The sequence below is a fragment of the Melopsittacus undulatus genome, chromosome 5, assembly GCF_012275295.1.
Source record: "Melopsittacus undulatus isolate bMelUnd1 chromosome 5, bMelUnd1.mat.Z, whole genome shotgun sequence".
Taxonomy (NCBI): domain Eukaryota; kingdom Metazoa; phylum Chordata; class Aves; order Psittaciformes; family Psittaculidae; genus Melopsittacus; species Melopsittacus undulatus.
The window spans coordinates 59,974,206-59,995,965 of NC_047531.1; the positions used below are offsets into that span (position 1 = coordinate 59,974,206).

General features: G+C 35.7%; 1 protein-coding gene across 1 annotated transcript in view; it reads right to left on the bottom strand.

Moving 5' to 3' along the window:
• CFAP54 (cilia and flagella associated protein 54) overlaps positions 1-21,760 on the bottom strand; it is a 117,545-nt gene that overhangs the window by 74,187 nt on the left and 21,598 nt on the right. Inside the window, exons 9-23 of the mRNA XM_031043727.2 lie at positions 21,188-21,386; positions 19,703-19,786; positions 18,455-18,567; positions 18,117-18,285; positions 17,410-17,504; positions 14,722-14,856; positions 13,561-13,711; positions 11,648-11,706; positions 10,300-10,428; positions 9,473-9,620; positions 8,616-8,693; positions 8,412-8,533; positions 6,492-6,665; positions 2,952-3,044; positions 376-561 (exon numbers count right to left, since the gene is read on the bottom strand). Coding sequence (XP_030899587.2) covers positions 376-561; positions 2,952-3,044; positions 6,492-6,665; positions 8,412-8,533; positions 8,616-8,693; positions 9,473-9,620; positions 10,300-10,428; positions 11,648-11,706; positions 13,561-13,711; positions 14,722-14,856; positions 17,410-17,504; positions 18,117-18,285; positions 18,455-18,567; positions 19,703-19,786; positions 21,188-21,386 — 1,935 coding nt within the window. The remainder of the gene's footprint in view (positions 1-375; positions 562-2,951; positions 3,045-6,491; positions 6,666-8,411; positions 8,534-8,615; positions 8,694-9,472; positions 9,621-10,299; positions 10,429-11,647; positions 11,707-13,560; positions 13,712-14,721; positions 14,857-17,409; positions 17,505-18,116; positions 18,286-18,454; positions 18,568-19,702; positions 19,787-21,187; positions 21,387-21,760) is intronic.

Genomic DNA, 21,760 nt, shown 5'->3' on the forward strand with positions numbered 1-21,760 from the left:
ACCTGGTAAGTTCGACCACATTTTTCATCCCATACTGTAATGACTAATAAGATGATTACTAGCATTTTGTCTCAATCACAAAAATTAAAAAATAAATTCTAAAAAAGAAGAAGGAAGTTAAATGCAGACTAAAAAACAGGAACAGGGATAAGAAAACTAGCTGAGAGACATCTTTCCCCTTAAACTGGAATTTCCAATTAAGAATAGAGTCACTCAAATATACCATTTGTTACATTAAAATTGTGATTTGTGCCTATCAAGCTTTTGCCAAGAAAGGCTTGAGTTTTTCCCAGAAGCATTTTAAAATCTACCAGTGAAAACAAATAATTAAATCATGTTAAAGTATATGTCTATTATCAAAGACTCTAACCCTACCTGAGTTAGATAGGCTCGAACAGTAATGACAGAAAGAGGTTGATAGGCAAGGATTGGCTTAGTCATTTCCCCAATAGCATCACCAATAAGTTTTCCATCAGAAGAATATGCTGCAACTGCAAATATGTATTTCTCATTGGGTTCTAAGCCTTGTATTTCCAAGAGGCTTTTCCCATCAGCTGGTATCTACCAATAAAAATATTTTGTGATTACATACACGATACATATTAAAAAAACCCCTCAAATTCTAAACTTTTACTATTAAATGTATTATTTAATGGTCATGGATACAATCAAAGTATAACATAGATTAATAGACATATCATGTTTCCAAGTCATATTAGGTTCTTGAAGAAAATGAGAAAACAATGAAATGACAGGGAAAAAAGTATTGGCTTTCTCTGGAGTGCAGTTGACTGTACAGAGCACATAACATAAGAGAACAGGTAAGTACTAGGACCTGGAATTTCTCTCAGACATGTTTGTCCATTTGCACATGCATAATGCAAGTGTGCATGCTTGCAGTCATTGACCTGGAAACATTCTAGCCCTGACCTGTGCTTCTATAGAAAGAACATGGCTCTCCTTCATACACACCACATGCATGTGTTAACTATGGGCAGAGGATGTCTCAGGTCCTCTCAGCACCATTAACATAACTTGAAAGTCTGTGAAAGAAGCAACATATTTTCATGAGCTTTTCTTCATTTTCCCTTCAAATAATTCTCTACCTGCATTTTAACATCACAGCTCACTCTTGACAGGCTTTTCCACCTTCCCCTCCATAACCAGGACAACTTAATGCAAAGGAATCTTTTAGTCTTGAAACAAGAAAACTGACACAGTGACTGAAGCATAACATAAGAAACAAGATCATTGTAATGTAGCGTCAACACAGTGCTCTTACTCAAATACTGTCTGGTCTTCACAAGCAGACCTCTGAACAACAGAAATCCTTTCAAATGCTGGGACTGAACAAGCAGATCAGAAATTAGTGTAAGACAGTCTGAGGCATCCTTTTAGAGCAAGCTTTTCTCGTGTTGATATGTTGATAGATCATTCTGCCACCAAGAATTCTAAACCTTTTTCATGGAACAGGCAGACAGCGACTTTGTCTGCATATCAGTATTTTGCAAAAGCATATCCCATATCCTAAAGCAACCAGAAGTTCCATTACTAAGGCATATGGATAACCACAGATCTGCACAATTTGCATGCCTGCCAGAGCTAGGACAGTCAATGGCTTGGATGGATAGCAGCAAGTTCACAGTATGAACAGCTAGCAGTGAGGTGTAAGTCTTCAATAAAACACTTAACCCACCTGAAGCAGGACAGTATATTGAAACTAGCTCACTGAACATCTCAGGAAGCTTGCTTCTCTGGATTTGATAATAGAATATAAAGAATAACATCAAAGCTTCTATTGCCAGTAGCTACACATACCTCTTTTTATAGACCTTTTTTGGGGAGGAAATGGGGGAACAGGCACAAAGGGAAAGATTTCCTCTCCATCACCAAAGAAAAATCTATCAGTGTCAGTATAAAGCTTTCTCATAAAACCAGGAAAGCTTGAAACATTGAGTAAAAGAGGTTGAGATTGTTATTCTGGTCACAGTGCAAAACAGAGACCTGCCCTGCAAAGAGGAGAACTCTTCATGAAAATTTCCAGAGATGAAAATGGTCACTCAGGTCTGAGGTTATGGTAAAACTTTACTGAAGAGGATGTGTTAAAGCTTAAAGCTAAAGCTAAAGTTTAAAGCTCCTTTCTTAAAACCCAAAATGCAGCGTATTTGGATGGACTGTGGTCATTTTCACCAAAGGAAGAAAACTACACTAATAGAAAACAAACCAAACAAACACACAAAAAATAAACAAACAGTACAAAACCCACAGACAAATTCAGAAAATGTAACATCAAATTGTAATGGAGAAATAATATAAAAGAGTATTCAGTCACATGATTAGTCATAAGTAATCAAAGATATGAGAGATCATATGTCATACAATATGTTCACAGCATGAAAGGGAAAGAGCATGAACTTAGAACTCAATCATGTCTGAACAGGAAGATTATTGAAGGAGTTATACTATCATGTTGCTGGAATTAAGGAAGGTAAGGTCTTGTTAAGAAGAAATAGCTGATAGAAATTACACAATTAAGAAAAATATTAAATTTTATATCTGCTTAGAATGTCTGCATTTTTTTTTAATCCCTGGAAAGAGTACTGTCTGAGGCACATTTTATAAATACATCACATCATTTGTTTTCCTTTTATAATTCTTGGACATTGCTCAAAGAACAGAGTTATAACACAAGGGACAGATACTTGTCTAACATGAAACTTTTGAATAATTTAATTAATTATTAAAAAAAAATGTTCCTAGAACTTTCAGGGGGTTTTGGTAATGCCTTCAGCCTAGCAAAATTTCAGTTGGTTAAAATAAAGATCAAGAAGTTTGTCAAAGGCTTAGCCAGTTACTTGATTAAAAAAAGATGTCAGATGTATACATTGAGAAAGTTGGGGTTTTTTTGAAAGGAGAGAGAATGACCTAGAGGAGTTTTACCTCTGTCTTACCTGTTCTCCTGCATTTCGAAGTTTATCATTATTTAACCTTACTTTCACATTACTTCCTCCTGCTACAGAACCAAAAATACTGTACCACGATACCTTTGAAGAAAATGAGAACAAAAAGAGTTGATACATAATAATATTTCCAACTTTTGATTATGTAGAATGTACTATTTTTGTGAAAACAGCCTCTGAAAAAAATCCCAAACTTAGGTATAAAAACACATAGTCTAACTGCACTAGAAACATTAATTAGTTGATTTAGCTGGACAACTAAATGTACCACAATGCCAATTAAAGCAGATGACTCTCCATTATGCTATCTCCCAACTTGAACTACCCTATACCTCAAACCTATCCCAAAGCATAAACTCTACAGGTCATCCTGTAGGTTTAAACTCATCCAGGTTCATTATTTGATCCTTGCAATGATATTCATCTAAAGCTGACATCAGGTTCTGATTCAGCAAATGACATGAGGACATATCCCTAAAAGCAGGCAACAGAAATGCAGATATGATGTAATGCAGTAATATTTCTTAAACAAGCCATGGTTTTAGTTCATATTGAAATCAGTGGTTTTTTAATGCCACTGAGCTGCTGATAATCTCATTGGGCATATCATCTACACTTTCAATATCTTTAACCAAGGAAGAATGTGATCACACAGTCCTGGATCACTGCTCAGTCATGTCCGGTAAGATCAAACATGGAAACTAATTTTTATTTCATCTCTGCAGAATTGGGAAGATGAATTTCAGTAAGTTACACATATTAAACTTGTGTTAAACTTCCGCTAAAAAATGTATTATTTTACTTTCAGTAGACCGTTAAACAGACCTGAGGTTTGGCAGATTAAGTCATTTTTCAACACATAAAAATTCTGTGCAGCTAAAATATTTTTCTTGTAATACACATGATTTTTCTTGCAGTGAAACCTGACTTTTTCAGAAGGAGGTATTGGAATAGAAGACATTATTTTCTGCAAATGAGCAATTTAAAGATCAGGAAATTTTAGAAACTTTGACTTCCATTACAAGAACTATGTATGTCCATGTAAATCCTAAGTATCCATTTATCCTACGCAACTAATTAAATCCCAAGTATTCAGTTAGTAAATTCTGAGAGCAAATTACAAGACTAATAATAGCATTGCGCTATCTAGCGACCAGATATATTACATTAGCTCAACTGTATTGAACGAAATGAAACAAGATGAACTATTGTTCTTTAAAGAATTTATTGTTTTAAAATTTAATGTTCATTAGGAATAAAAATTAAGAACTTTTCCCTAATTAATTTATTTGAAATTTCCTAATCAAACTGCAATAAAACTGCAAGTTATAAAAGCACTGTTCACAGAAACATTCTTACCATAGTTAATACAATTGAGTTTCTACTGGGTTTAAGCACATTATTTTGAAGAAACTTGCAAAATCACTATGAAATCCACATTCAGGGTGGCAATAAGTGGACCACTGCAGTGGAATATCCTGGGACCTGCCCTGTTTAATATCTTTAGCAAAGACCTGAAGAAAAAAATGAGCACACACTCGCCAGGTTTGCAGATGATGCCAAATTGAGTGAAACAGCTGATATTGTTGAGGGCAGGATTGCTATTCACAGGGGGTCTAGAATGTCCAGAGGAATGGGCCAACAGGAACCTCATGAATTTTAAAAAACGCAAATGCAAAGTCTTGCACCTGGGAAGGAAAAATCCCTTGCAAGGACACAGGCTGGTAGGCTGGGGAGCAGCACAAAAGGATCTGGGAGTCATGTTAGACAGCAAGCTGAACATGAGCCAGTGGTGTGTCTGGCAGCAAAGCAGCCTCAAAGCATCTTGAACTGTATGAACAGACATACAGTTAGGAGATTGAGGAATGTGATTATTCCTCTCTGCTCTGCACTTACTAAATTACATCTAGATACCATGGTCAGTTACCCTCCTGCCCCCCATCATTATAAGAAATGTTGAACAACTAGAGAGATTATAGCAGAGAACCACCAAGATGGTTGGGAGCTGGAGCACTAGCCCTGCAAGAAGAGGCTGAGGGAGCTGGGCTGGAGAAGAGGTAGGGGAATATAGCCTTGAATGCCTGCAAGCAAGATGTAGTCAAGCTTTTCACAGTAGCACATGGTAGAAGAGTGAAAAACAGCAGATGTAAATCAAAGCAAGAGAGATTCCAACTCTGCATAAGGAAAAAAGTTTTACCATGAATAGTTTGGCCTGTTGGAGCAGGTTGCCTAGAGAAGCTGTTCAGACTTCATCCTTGAAGGTTTTTAGTACTGACTGGATAAAGCCCTGAGCAGTCTATTCTAATTTCACAGCTGAGACAATAGGGGACACAAAATTACAAAATGGAATATATAAACCTTTAGAATCAGTTTTAAGTAATGTTAAGTTTGATGGCTTTGTAACAGTAGTAATGGAAAATTACTGAGGTACATGACACACAGAAAAAAAAAAGTAGGGTACAGCTAGAGAACATACCAAGAATCTTTGTACAAGATAAACCATTGTAGTTGACATAGTTTTAGGCCCTATGACCTTAGTACAAAATGAGTGTAAGAAAAACAGGCTAGAAGAACAGGACACAAGGATAAGGAGTATCTGGGAATGGCAGGTGTCCAGCATGAGCTGCAGCTAAGCTGATAAGTAGAAGGACAGGAGGATTGTTATGTCTCTGATGCTAACAAACCAATCAAGCTGGTACAAGCATCTACTGCACCTGCTTCAAAGGCTGCCAGAAGTGATGAAGATTGTTGGTAGAAGTAAACGACCCTCAGAGACCACCACCACGATTTTGTACGCAGGCAGGGAACTTTCTGGAAAATGATGCAATCCATATGTAGCCTCATTAATATGTATGTATCCCCAGTGGCTATATAAGGATGGCTTGTGTAGTAATACAGGGACACATGTTAGGAGGAGCTATCCACCGTGTCTCCTGGCACCGCAATAAAGAATACATGCTTGTCAACTTGAAAACTTTGTTGGCGAGTTTGTTCCTGGAGTTTTCTCTGAATCACAGACGATCCTACTTTGAGCAGAAGGTTGGACTAGAGACTTCTCCGAAAATCTCTTATGACTTGACTAGTTCCATGATTCTGTATGTTCAACAGAAAGTAGATTTTTCTACCTGAACTATGGCACTTCAGCACTTCACTAACAGAGTCTTTAGTGTGGTAAATTCTTGCATCACATGATGCAACATCCTTGCATTGCTTCAGACAGTAACTAGAAGTATGTCAGCCCCTAAATGAGAGAATGAGCTTTCAATAAGTAGAATAAACATTATATGACAGAAGCACCAAGGAACATGAAGCATGATATGAAGAAAGTGTCATGCAAATGTGAAGATCAAAACAGTGAGTCACAGTTGACTCACAAGGGCCAAAAAAAGAAGAGCATACTTAATTAAGTCAGAATAAAATAATCTCAAGAAAAACAGAGAAGAGTGTAATGGGATAGTGCTGTTGAAACAACTTTTGCCTGCTTGCATATTGTTTAGTTATTTCTTACACAGTCATAATGAAAAACATTACCTGAATATCTGAAGAGAATGGGGCTGGTTTAAATGTCATGCAGCGATGTGATCTAGAAAGTAATAGAGGAGGAGGAGGAGTTCTGTTTTTTTTCTTGCTGTTCATAGCTTCTTTGAGACTGCGATACAATGCACTTTGTTCAGCTTCAACTTGCTCAATGAAAGTTAGTGCTTCCTATGATTTAAATTAAAACAAAAGGCAAAACTATTGAACCATAACAATCCAACAGATTTAACACATACAAATGGTTTTCAAAACGATCTTAAAAAAAATCACTGCTATGTAGAAAACTTTTACAGAGTTTCATCCTAAATTAGGATGAATGGTATTTTGTGTAAACCTTATGTATGCAGATTAATTTCAAGATGCACAAGTCTGAAAGATAAACAGGTCATTATGTTTATTCAGGATAGTCCTATAAACCTACACCTTAATGGTTCCTTATTTCTGTTCTCATACATTTACAAGACTATATGAACAACCATACCAGCTTAGATCACAGATTGAATAAACCTTGTATCTCATGTCCAAAAATGACCAAAAACTAGCCATAGATTTATAATGAGACAGGAAGCTGAGATTTAATAAAGCCTTAATTATGCCACATAGCTAATCATTTGCACAGGCCCTCACTTCACCCCAATTCCTTCCCCCTCCCCGCTGCTTTAGGTTAGGGTTGTATCCACTCTAGTGAGAAATGTTCAAGGAAAGATACTAGATAAAGAGCAAGACATGGAGTGACTTTCCCTCACATAACCACTCAACTTCTACAGTTGGCAACTGGAAACTTCATTGCTTCCTTAAAAATTAAACTTCATCATGGCAAGGTGTACAGTAGGAAAGACCAGAAAATACAAGTAATTCTATATAGACTTCTCAGATGTTCTACAATAAAAAATGCAAAATTCTCAACACAGAAGCAGGAAAATAAAGGCATGGATTTGCTCTTTATGAAATGAGCACTGTTCAGCTCAAGGAGGATAATTATTTGTCCTGGGTTCAGCAGTAGCAGTCATTTTTCTCCCTCTTAGTAGCTGATGCAGTGCTGTGTTTTCGCCTGAGAACAATGCTGATAACACCAATGTTTTTAGTTGTTGCTAAGTCATGTTTACTCCAACCAAGGACTTTCTGAGCCTCATGCTCTGCCAGGGAGGAGGGGAAGCCGGGAGGAAGCAGACACAGAACACCTGACGCAAACTAACCAAAGGGGTATTCCGTACCACAGCATGTCATGCCCAGTATATAAACTGGGGGCAGTTACCCAGAAGGGCTAGATCACTGCTCGGGTCGGGCTGGGTATCAGTCAGTGGGTTGTATTCTCTTCCCTTGTTATTTCCCTTATCATTATTATTATTGGTGGTAGCAGCAGTGGTTTGTGTTATACCTTAGTTACTGGACTGTTCTTGTCTCAGCCTGTGGGAGTTTCATTCTTTCAGTTCTCCTCCCCATCCCTCTGGGAGCAGAGGGAAGAAAGGGGGGAGTGAGCAAGCGGCTGCATGGTTCTGGGTTGCCAGCTGGGCTTAAACCACGACATTTTTTGAGCATATAATTAAAATATGCTGAAAATAGGATGTTGAAGGGGAAGAAGGAAAACTGCATGACATTTTGGCAAGGCACATGTTCATAACTGCAAAGTACAGGTGATTAGGTGTAGATGAAAGATCAGATCTTTCAGATTTTCTGCAATCTTCATGTGTGCACAAAATTTGGGGATGTGCTCTTTCATTGTTTTAAGTCACTTTATTCTCCCATCATAAGGGAACTTCTCAGGGAAAAATTGACAGTAGAAGTTACAAAACACCCGATGTCCCTCAAGTTCCTTCCATTTGTCTTATTTTTGTAAGGAGTATTCCAAGCCTTAATTGCACAAAACATAAAAAACTGTGGTAAAGAATTTTTACCATAAGATTTTTTTTTTACCTCTAGTAGCTGCCGTTGGGAAGAACTGGTCAACTCTTTAGGGAACTTCTGTACAGCCTTTTGCATCAGAAAGATTGCTCTGGACAGCTTATTCTTTTTTATTTTTCCCATTAAAAATTCCTCTGTAAAAAGGATATTTTAAGACATTTATAAAACACAGTAATAATTTACTGTACTTCTAGAATCTTAATTACTAAGCCTTACCTGTTAAATAATGTAAATCTTTAATATCCTTCACACGAAACTTGCTAGACTTATGATTTTCATCATCCTTTTCAGCATCTATGTGGAAAGGAAATCCTGAGTTATTTATAGTTCTCTTGAGAAAATTTGAGTGAGAGGGTTTAATATGAAATGTTACAGTAAAGCTCTGCTCCATCTCATGTTCTTTTCTTTGGTTCAAGCAGAATTTCTTGGACTGATCATGCCACTAGTTACACTAACACCACAGGAAAAGAGGGATCTTGTGTCTGATCACAGAGAGCAATGCACAGGGAAGATCTGTAGTGTCAAATACTAGCTAGAAAAACAAGAGTGGGAGACAAAGTAGAGTTGTTTTAGTCTTTTTTTCAGTAGGTATTTGGAAAGTGTGGAATATCTGCTGAATGGGAAGAGGTAAGGACAACTTCACAGGAGTAGAAATTCAGATTACAAAGAGCATTGAATAAAATATTCAAGCGATTCTCCACAGAGAAAATTAGCATTACAGAAAAAAAGAAAATCTGCAGTGCATCCCCCACTTCTCCAATACTGGCACTGTAACAGTTAATATTATAACAGAAAAACAACAACAAACTGTCTAGGAACCAAATTCAGTCGTTGTTAGCAAAGTTTAACTTGCATTGATTGAGCAGAGATTAGAGATTAGTATCATGTGGTAAATCTAGATTCTGCAAATTCAGTATATTATTTCTGTGCTCCAAACATCAGCTCCTCTACAGAAAGAAGATACTCCCTTATTTCTTAGTATTACAAAATATCCTTTATTTCTTAGTATTACAAAATATATTAGGTTTAAAAAACAAAGGACTCTAATCAAGCTATGAAAATAATTTACACACCTTGTGTAATTTTAAGAAGTTTCACAGCTACTCGATGTTGAGCCTGAATGAGCTCCAAGTGTAAATCCATTACAAAACTATCACCTGTTACTGTGTTATTATTAGCACATCCCAAGACAGAATTCAAATTCTGATCATTTGAGTCCACCTGATAAATAAGAGAGGCAATTAAGCAAACAGAAACTTTTCTTACTTAACTTACTATATTTATATTGACATTCATATTATTTCAGTAAATTGACAAATGCTGAAATTTGTCATATCTGTGTAATATGCAGTCATTCCAGAAAGCATGGAAGGAGAATGACCAGACAGAGAAAGCGTGAATCATGGACAAAGAAAATTTGACAAAACCTGAGAATCAGTAGGAAACTGGATTAATAATCAATGTGAAACTGCAGAAGAATTTGGTTTATTGCATTACCAGTCCACAAAAAATAAAGATCATGTTGGTGTAGAGTGATATTTAGAAAATCTGAACAACCTTCAACAGCAAAAATTAATATTAATAAGACTGCAACCAATAAACATGAAAGAGATTGCTGGTTTTTATTTTATTAGATAAAGCTACAAATGATAATTATTTCCAAAAGAAAATGGCAATGAAAACCTAATAGAGTTTATAGTTTCCTGCTGAAAGAGAAAATGCTATTTCTGCTACTCATAGATTTTTTTTTCCTATTCTTTTCTCACATGGGGCAGAAAGATGAGGTACATTTGATAATGCAAAGTTACTAAGTATGAAGAAAATACAAGTTTTGTGTCATCAAAATCCAATATATTATTTATAGATTTCATTGCAGTGTAGCTTTTTGTAGACGTTTTACCTTTGTACAGCAGTTGTCAAATACCGACTTTCCATCTGGTAGAAGGGTCATTAAGTGAGATGTGTTCATTCCATCAATTGCTTTTTCAAGAATTTCATAAGCAATTTGCAATTGTTCTGTAGAACTTTTCTGATGTGAAAACACACAAAAACACATTTTATTTTATAGCAGCATTGAATGTTATAATGTGGACTACCAAAAGTAAAGTGCTATTATTTTTTAACTGTTGCAGTTTAAATGCTGTCAAGTAATCTTTCCATAGGCACAGCTCTCCATGCTTTCATATACTAATATCAGTGTTTTAAACTTCATTTTAATTAATTTAGAATTGATTTTCCTTCAGCTCTCAAAAACAATTTACTAACTCAAAGAGTTAGCTTGTAGCAGAATGAAGCTGAACTTAAGAGAATTGAGTTGACAAACAATTTTTCACAAGCAGTTTTTCAGTGTTCATTAGATGCTAAGAAAAACTAGTTTTTTAGAAACAACACATTTAAGTAGAATATTGCTGAATTAAAGATTCTACATTTGTGTAAACATTAAGACAGGGTGTCCTGCCTCCAGCTGTAACAGTTATTTTTCTCCTTCCCAATATCTGGTGCAGTGCTGTGCTTCGGCTTCAGTCTGAGAACAATGCTGATAACACACCACTGTTAAAGTTGTTGCTCAATAATGCTTCCTCCGACCAAGGACTTTTGAGTTTGATGCTTTGCCAGTGAGAAGGAGCATGGGAAGCCAGGAGGAAGCAGAGACAGGACACCTGACCCAAACTAGCCAAAGGGGTATTCCATACCACAGCATGTCATGCCTAGTGTATAAACTGGGGGGAGTTACAGGGAAAGGATCAGTCACTGCCTGGGTCAAGCTGAGTATCAGTCATGGTGTGGTGAGCAATTGCATTGTGCACCACTTGTGTTTTCTGAGTGTTTTTTTTGTTGTTGTTCTTGCTTTCTATTATTATTATTATTATCAGTGTTGTTATTGTTGGAACTATTTCTATTACCATTGGGATTAAAGTTTACATGATCTTTAAAAAAATGTACAATTAAACCATTTAAAGCTTATACTATACATGGGTATAAAAAAAAGAGTGTAAAGTAGAAATCAGCATGATGATGCTGTAAACAAAAAGTTTCAAAGTAAGCTTTTTCCATATCACAGACTACTGAAAAAGATTACAGGAAAATTTTCAGATTTTATTTCATTTGAAAAAAAAATTATCTTTGTTTTTTCCCTCTGCACTGGCATGATGGTGTGAAACTCAGCTGTATAAAACTAAATACAGAGCAGAAATAAGTTCTTATGCTATTCAGAAACATTGTATTAATATAAATGAATTAGACATTACCATCAGTATTTCAGGCATATCACAGGTTTCACCTTGCAAGAGAGAGGCATTTCTTTTTCCTTATTTATAGGAAGAAAAATCGAAAAGTGAAAAAGAAAAATATTCAAACAATATTAGTATGATTTAATTAGCACTGCTACTAGCTTAAGAGTCTGGCAATAATTCTGTTCTTCAGTACTTGACTAAGAGAGATAATGATATTGTTTCCAAAAATCTTTTCAGAGTTTAAACATGATAGCTACATATATATGATTATACTAATTCACTATGTGATTATCCAATAATGTAGTATTTTTAAATGTACCCTATATTTCACAGTAATATTATATCCAAGCCAATGAAACTTGGACTAATTTTGTAGCTCCTCACATTGTTGTAGCATTCATACTAACTTTCCATTTTTAAATCAATTCAAATCTATTGCTATCTATTTCACAGTGGTTTCAATGCTAATTTAACTTATGTGAGAATTTCAAAATATATAATATATATTTCAATTTAATAGTCCTTGAAAAGATATTATCATCCTTTTAACATTCATTTTTATTGTTTAAATTATTTTTTATTATAAGGAGTGCATCCAGAGTTGTTTTCCTTTCCAAAACAAGAGGAAGCAGCCCAAATAGAGGAAGCAGTTTCTTTGTTCTTGCTTACAGCTCACTAGCCTGTCAAAATTTTATTGCTTTGCTGAAATAAATTGATTTTTGCCCTCTCAGATGGACAACCAATTCTTGTACTCCTTGTGCCACTTTTGCCTGTTTATTTCTGCTTGTTCATTGTCTCTTTCTCATAAATAAGAAAATTTTTATGCAGTCAGTATTCATCCATTTGGGGGTTGGAACTAGATGATCTTTAGGTCCTTTCCAACCCTAACTATCCTATGATTCTATGATTCAGTAAAAAGACTCTTCTCAGCATGAATATGTGCTTGATTGGCTATTTATCACCATGTTTTGACCAGTGGCTCCTATCTATTCAGCTTTTTTCCTCCAAAAAGACATATTTACCCTGAATGAAAAATAATTTAATTGCAGTGATGCTACACTGAGGATTCATCCAATTTCCATCAGAACTGAATGGTTTTCATAACATCACAGAAAACAATACCTACTCTAACTTTATGAAGAATAATAACATGCTAATATTTTCTAACTTTCAAATGAGCAAAAGGCATTTTCATTCTCTTCTCTTTCCAGATACACTCTAAAAGGGTCCTTAAAATCTACTCTCTAGTTACCGTAAAACTTTCATGAGAGTTATTATTCATATTCCATCTACATCTACATCAACATAGAACTTTTATAAGTCTAAATATTCATATTGGTCAGCTTTTGGGTTTAAATTTGTTTAAATGCGATTGTAATTACATTAAATCATAATAATGACAGCCAAGTTAAATTTCAAAGACAACTGAATTCCTATACAAAAATCAAGACTTGTGAGGATAAGTGATGCAAATTAATGACCCAATAAAAGCAAAGCTTCAGCATGACCTCAGTATTTCCCTCTTCTGTTTAGCCTACCACCAGTCAACCAGCACGTGAATGCTCCAAATGAGTCAAAGCACATACTGCCTTCTACCCAGCCAATTTTTAAAGAACACATGAGTGATCTAAGGCTACTCTGAAGGGACTAAGAGACATATAGAAAACCTGAGGAGGGTGGGTTCATAAGAGATGTGATTCAAAATGGAGTTACTTCAGTAGAACTGGAAATGCAAGAGAATAGGGCATAAAGCCTTTGAAAACCAGCTTTTTTTAGCTCTGATTATGGATGAAATTGCATATACAAAAAAATTATTATACCATTCTCAACAATCTCTTTACAATAACTTTTGAATATGTACATTTGTCAAAATTCCAGTCTTGAAAGTCATTTGTGAGAGACAACAAAATCTTTATTGAAAGCTTTACCTGCTTTTGTCTTAGATTTACTTGCAGAATCAGCTATGTTTTCCAATATTGCAGTTAGATGCAAGGTTACCTCTGCAAGCATAACAACATTAGTGTTTGCTATGCTGCTCTTTTGAATTACTTCATTTATTATCCAGAGTATATGAACCCACTAAAAATGAGGGAAAGAAAATAAAAGGAAATAAAAAAAGCAAGACAGAGTTAAAACAAATTTTTGGAAGAGATTTATATATTACAGAGGTAGATAGGGTTCTGCATTCAAAATTGTTTAAAAAGATTCATAAACATGAACATAACTCCTTTCTTGGATTTGGCTTCTTTTTTTGAATGCCACTAGACCAAAATGCTGAGTTCATGCTGTTCCAAAGCCCTATTTCTGGAGACAGCAGACTTTTTAAATTTTATAATATTAGTTTTTATTATTTATTATTGTGTCCTATGGGCACAGCTTTTATACCTTGTCATAGTGTAGAAAGCCTTCTAACAGATTTGATAATTTGCTTTTGATTTATGCCTGTATCATCCTACTTAAACGGTATGAAAGAGACCTGATTGCTCCTGTTGCATACATAGAGGAAAGAAACTGTATGCTACCTTCTGATGAATCTCTGAACAATTTTACAATAGTGATCAGGACCACATAAACTGGCAGCCCAGAGAAACTTGTGTAAATTATCTTTCAGAAGACTGCATTTCCCCAAGAGACTCTCAGACTCGGGAAAAGTTCAAGTAAGGCTGTGGCTCTATCCAGTGCACCATATACTATACCCCATCTCCCTTCTCTTTGGCTGTAAGGTTTTTTCACTTTGTTCAACTAGTCTAGGGTACTTTCTCAAAATATATTGGTATTTTCACCACAACACAACAAATGCTTCTTTTTAGGTCATGCCTGAATGCTTTCTCTATTTTAGCTTCTTTCCACCATAGTCCCACAGACAGGGAATGGGTGACTTTATTGGGAAAAGGCTAAGAGCTGTTTTGATACTGGCATATGGAAACACTGTGTTCAAAGTGTACATGCAATTTATATTTCCAGTAAAGAAGATTTACCACATTTTACCATGAGAAAATGTATTTAGACTGTATAGCAACATTTTACCTTCACTTTACTGTAACAGAATGCACTCATATTAAGAGAAATAGATTATAACAAAGGAGTACTTGGTAAGCTTTGTATTTGTAGATATATTTCAAGTAGTCATTTCCACTTGTTTTTATTTGCTCAAGTCCTGATTTACACTGCTGCCACAAAAACATTATTACATCAACAAGTATTTCTTCATCAGGCTGGATATTCTGGAAAGAAAAAAACAGTGTAATTGTAGCAAGAAGAATGTACGTAAACGGTCTAAAAACACTTAGTACAGAAACAATTTCAAAGTGTTTCAAAGTAAATAAACTATTATCATATTAAACTTTCTTATTAGGGGTGACAACATTTTGAGAGCTTAAGAAATATTTTTTAAGATGTAATTTCTGGTAGATTACACAAGCTTTTCTTCTCCCAACAATGCAAGTGGGTTTAAGAGTGGATATTTTTAATTTTTTTTTTATTAAAAGTAACACAGACAAGAAATGCAGTGAGATTAAAATTACATGGGAGAGACAAGCAAATTAACTGTCTGTGAAATGTTATAATAGTCAATACTTTCTGGGGAAACTAAGTAATGTAATTTAACAGGTTCATTCTTTTCATTATAGTATTTCTTTTATTACAGTATTTAAATATTTGGAGAAGAAGATCTAAATTAGGAGGTTTCATTTTGCACATAGGGAGTACTTCCATGAGTGATTGGTGCATCTCCAACAAAGGAGCAGTGATGAACAACTTAAAAAAAACTAGAGAAAACATTGGAGTGGAGTATCTAACAACTGAAAAATGCTAAAACACATCTGTACCGTGTGAAGAGAATAATTAACAAATTCAAAACTCTATTCAATTAACCTGGCAATTAACACATTTTAAAAGGCAATAGTGTCTTTCTGCACTTTGTTAAATACATTCTCAAGGGAGATCAAGGATCAGTGCACATTTTAACACCATTCATATCAGATTTGGACTAGTATCTCAGGTGGAATGAAACTCAAGCCTGCTATATCCTCACTAGTGTGTGTATGAGTGTAAGATTTCAGCAACATTGTTATTGAGAAGTGGGTGAGAAAAACACTGAAGAAAAAGAAAATCAAGATGGCTTTTGCCACTCATTTGGTGGCAGCAAGCTGTTAATTCCCTCAGCTATATCATCTAACATCACAATCAGTGAATTCTCTGTTACAAAGGGGAGAATTTATCTTTCTTCCCTGGACAGATTAGATACCATGGATATTTGTGAAAAAGTGTAGAATTAGGAGAGTTCAAATCTAGGTAACCTGCCACCATGATACAGTGGTCATGTAAAAATAATGAGAAATCAGTCTATCTAAAGGTATAACTACCTCACAGGCAAGCTATTTTGACTAAAAATAATATGGTACAGTTAAAAATATGTGTGCCCCAGTTATACACTGGGGTAATATTCAAATTATATAAAAAGAATTTGCAGTTAAGACATACAACATGTTAGCAGAATTGTTTTTTTTCTAAGTGTCCTGGGTTCAGCAGTAGCAGTCATTTTTTTCTCTTTAGTAGCTGGTGCAGTGCTGTGTTTTTTGACTTTCAGCCTGAGAACACTGCTGATAACACCAGTGTTTTTAGTTACTGCTCAAATGTTTAGTCTGATCAAGGACTTTCTGAGTCTCATGCTCTGCCAGGGAGGAGGGGAAGCCGGGAGGAAGCAGAGACAGGACACCTGACTCAAATTAGCTAAAGAGGTATTCTATACCACAGCACATCATGCCCGGGATGTAACTGGGAGCCACCCTGGAAGGGCTGGCTCACTGCTCGGTCAGGCTTGGTATCAGCGGGTGTTATTGTTTTCTATTCCCTTGTTATTTCCATTATCATTATTATTGGTGGCAGCAGTAGTGGTTTGTGTTATACCTTAGTTACTGTATTGTTCTTATCTCAACTCGTGGTAGTTACATTCTTTCGATTCTTCTCCCTATCCCTCTTGGACCAGGGTAAGGGGGGAAGAAAGGGGTGAGGGGGCAGTGAGCATGAGGGATGCGTGGTTCTGATTTACAGCCTGGGCTTAAAGCACGACACTAAGGAAAAAAATCAATAGTCTTTTAGGGCACAAAGTATTTTAATATAAATGTTAGAGGAGACATTGTACTGCATTTTTTCCCCCTCATAGTAGAAATTAAGGAAAATCTCAGTTTGAGCAAGTAAGCTAAAAGTGGTTACTCTGAGAATAAACCATGAGGCATATAATGGGATTATTCCTTAGAAGAGACTTCAGGACAAAAATTCCCACTCTCTATGGTTTTGTTGTTGCTACTGCTTGCTTGTTTGTTTGCAGTGAGAATTTACCTTAAAGTGGTGGCATACTGCTCTGTAAAAACTTATCATTCCTCAGGGTAAGTGCTCCCATTTCTACAAATATTGCAGAAGTGTTTTCTACAGATGAGCATATTTGCCCTCCTAATATACTTAAAGAAATTTAACCTCTGCTTGATTAGTTGAAATGTGTAATTAGCCCTATGGTCTTCCAAAGAGATTTAATCTTTCTTAAGCATTTTTAAAGTAGCCTGATTACATTGTACTGATTAAAAAAAACCTATTGAAATTACTATTTTAAAACAAAAGCAAAACCACAAATTGATTGAATTTCATAACTTTTTTTTTTTCATTTTTCATACTCTTGCAATTTGTTAACCATGCAACTGGTTCCTTTGGTCTTTGATTATATGTATTCATTACAGATTAAGTGATTCATTAAGAAGAAATGTCTCTAATTCTGTTATTACCTGCTTAGATGTGGAAACACAGGAAAATAGGGTCGTTGCCAAAGTGATAAGATCATGAGAAGGCTCTCCAGGCTTTAAGGAACCCCCTATACTCACTGTTTATTAAAAAAGTAAGAAAGGAAACGTAAGATGTTATTTCTATTTACAAACCTATGCTTGAAAACATGACTTACAAATTTATGCCAGCAGATAATATGGTCTAAGAAACAGTAAATACAAACAGGACAGATATTCCCAAGCTTATTCACGTTTGTGAAAAGTGTGCATTTCTACTTTTGGAAACAAAGATTTTGAGATATTTGCACGGTTTTGGAATGTCATAAACTACAGTTGTTTTAAAAAGTTTTTCTTGCTTCAATATAAAGAAATTTTACATGAATGAAGTGTAAGAACATACAAATGGAAGTCAAAATGTTTATTTCACTTTTTTCCTGAAAACCTGTCTGAAAACATCCATTCATTTTACATCTTTGCATATAACTCGATGTATGTTTAACATACATCATGCATTTTCATACTTGAAGGAAATGGTATGAAGTCAGGCTTTGGCAGAATAAAATTGGAGAGAATTCAATAGTGGCAGTTGTTTGTTGGTTTTTTTTTGTCATAGAATACTGCATACAAAAAATTACATGGTTAGTAAATAATAAACAAAATTTCTTGCAACAAAAATATCTAAAATGCAAACACAGCTGAACAACACTCACCCATAAATGTCTGCTTCTTTTCAGAACCATCAGACATCTTAGCTTCTATGGTATTACCTTCACTAACAGAAAAACCATGCTTAAATTTTCTTGGAAATCGTAAAGATTGCATTAGTGTAAGAAGTTTGAGCTCCATTTCAGCTTTCTTCCATGTTGGATCATCTTGAGCCTAATTGAAAAGGAGAAAAATAAAACAACCCACAAACTTCCCCCCCCCCAAAAAAAAACCAACAAAAAAATCCAGTAGAAATTTGTATTAAATATATGTACTTTGAATACTCTTCCTTACCCTGGTAGGAAAAGACTACATAAGGAATGTCTAAAAAGCTCCATATTACCTGAAGAAAATTAAGAACAAATTCAATAGCAGAAGCAAACACGTCCCATTTTTCGTATCTATAAGCCAGTTTTATGAATTTCACAGCAGCATCTCCAGACACACCATTTTCTCCTGTAGTGATGACAAAAATATTTTATCTGGGTTTATATATATATATATATATATATATATAAATATATACACTCTTGAGTTTCATTTAATTTAATTTAATTTAATAGTTTGGGTATTGATAAATACAAAGATGAAACTCCACTTGTTCTTGAACAGTCAGCATAATTTTGAAGGATGTTTGAATAGCCCTACAAGATACAACAGCATTATTATTTTGCTGCAATATCTATGCTTTAATGATGTATCTGCAATGTCCTGCTACATTCAAAAGAGGTTGTACAATTATTGATATTAATGTACCTGTATAGAGAACATCAAGGTCTAGTTCTTTCTGTTGCAGGAAGAGCTTAAGCTTGGCTATCACCCCATAATGACCCTTCTTACCAAAAATATAGTTTTAAAAAGATGCACAGAAAAATTAACAATTTCTTGGGAGACAGGTGAGCATTCTCATTACTGTATCAGAAAAAGTGCATGTACACATAGGGAGTCTATTTTCTTACTCTTTAAGTTTGTCCAAGCCACGGTAAGGCATAAAAGAGATCTCCTGGTCCTTGGAACTCTAAGCATGTGTCCTAGCTAATATATTCATCAGGGTTCTGCATCCCTAAGAATATGCCACAGTCATTGTCATATCACCTGGGCACATTGTCACTTGGCTAACAGACATTAGCAGCATTAACTTAGTAAGGGGCAGCTCTTATTTTCCAAAGCAGCATAATGATCAGTCCAAGGATCTCAACAAGCTCACAACAGTCCTTCTGTTTACTGCATCCCACTTCTTTTCCATAAAATGTACCAAGACATCATCACAGAATTTGGCCTTTGAATGATTGTTTAGGGGAATTAACATTTCTATATGAACTGCTATGCTGAGCACTATGTGATTACAATGTCCATATATTACTATATGTTACTTAAAAAATATTTGTGTCAAGAAAATCATGACACCTGCACATAATCCGTTTCGAATGTCTTAACATTATATACATAAACAGGCATATCTTACGCAAAGAGGACAACATTTTGCAGTGTGTTTATGCACAGAACTGATCCTAACATGAAAATTAACTCTGCTCACTAAGCATTTGCATCATTAGGTGCAGAATCCATTAGCAATTCAAAGCTGGTTTACCTGTTAGTATCAACTGCAGAAGGGTTGATGATGCATTAATTATACCAAAATTACTTCCTTGAACACCAGTACCGATCACTCCACCTTTAATTTAGACATCATTAAATCAGTTTATACTGTATTTAATCTGTTAGATTGAAATTAGCCAGTAATCATATCAAGAAAATACAATTAGTCTCTATATATTCTTTTATCAACAAAATATCCCTGTACCTATGGCTATATTCAGTCCAGAGCTGAGTAAAAAAAAAGTTAGAAGGAATCACTATGTCCAGTGTTTTTCTCAAGTTTGGAAATATAACTTTGGGTGATTTTTTTTTGGGGGGGGGGGGAAAAACCCAACATGAAACACCATGCACCATGGTATGTTGACCTTGCCTGGCTTTCAGACTCCCTCCTAGCTGCTCTCTTACTCCCCCTCCTCAACAGGATAGGAGGATAAAAAAGGTGGAAAAGATTCAGATAAGGACAATTTAATACGTAAAGCCAAAACTGTGCAAGCAAAGCAGAAAAACAAATTTATTCACTATTTCCTATAGGTAGACAAGTATCATAGAATCATAGAATAGTTAGGGTTGGAAAAGACCTTAAGATCATCTAGTTCCAACCCCCCTGCCATGGGCCGGGACACCTCACACTAAACCATATCACCCAAGGCTTCATCCAACCTGGCCTTGAACACTGCCAGGGATGGAGCATTCACTACCTCCCTGGGCAACCCATTCCAGTACCTCACAACCCTAACAGTAAAGAATATCTTCCTTATATCCAATCTAAACCTCTGCTGTTTAAGTTTCAACCCCTTGCCCTATCACTACAGTCCCTAATGAATAGTCCCTCGCCAGCATCCCTGTAGGCCCCCTTCCGATACTGGAAGCCCAGCCCCTTCCTGGAAAGCAAGTACTCAGGATGTCTAGCAGTTGCTTGGGAAGACAAACACCATAACCACTAAAGTCCTCCCCCAACCTCCCCCTTAGCCCCAGGTTTTATTGGTGAGCATAATGTCATATAGTATGGAATACCCATTTGGTGAATTCAGGTAAACTGTACTGGCTGTGTCTTTTCCCAGCCTCATGCACAACCCAGTGTACTCACCTTTGCAGGGAGGAGGGTTTGAGAGGCACAGCTCAGCATAGCCAAAACCCTGGTGGGTTATCAATGCTGTTTGAGACACAAATGCAATGCACAGCACTGTGTGGGCTGCTATAAAGAAAGTTAATTCCATTGTATTCAGGAAAGATAGGAAAAACTTAGTATAGATTTTTTACTGCTATAATAGATGACAGAGATCAATCCAGATTTTTATCTTAAATTTTGTGAGGATAAGAAAGATTGCCTGCTTTTAGCAGGTGTTACTGTCAAAAATTAAATACATGCCTTTAGGCAAGTTCTTTATTTTATACCAAAGAAAAAAAATAAACAAAATGGAAGTCTGGACTCCTCACCAAAACACTTTACACCCTTTTAGCTTTCTTATGCCATTACCTGAGAGGATTTCCAGGCCTGCAAAAAAAAGCTCTGTAATGACTTCATGAATTTCAGTTTCATCTGGAAGAGGTGGAACAGGGTGACACACACCCCTGCTACTATCAGACAGAGCTTCGAGGATAGCAAGGAACTGAGCTGCAACACCATCAAACATTTCTGTCAGCAGCTGTTCAGTTGTAGTGCGAGGCCGTGACAACTAAGTAAGAAAAGGTAATGTAAGGCTTGTATTATCTCAACTGAGTTACAATAGAGCAAGACTTCTTTCAAAACAGTTTGTCACCAGAAAGTAAGTACACATTTAAAACAGAAAATAATACACTGTAAAACATATTGTTGTTATGAAATTCATTCTTCAAAGGCACAGCAAAGACTCATGCTGAGTGGGTCCAGTACTTAAGAAATGCCTTAATTTCATAGCAACCAGATGCAGTGCTGCATGACATTTTACTTAGATAACAATTCCGCAGAAAATGTGAGTGAGAGTATTAAGGCCATGTTGCATAAAGCCACCTAGATCTCTCCTTATAATGACACAGACTTGGCCACAAAGAGCTACATTCTACACACTTC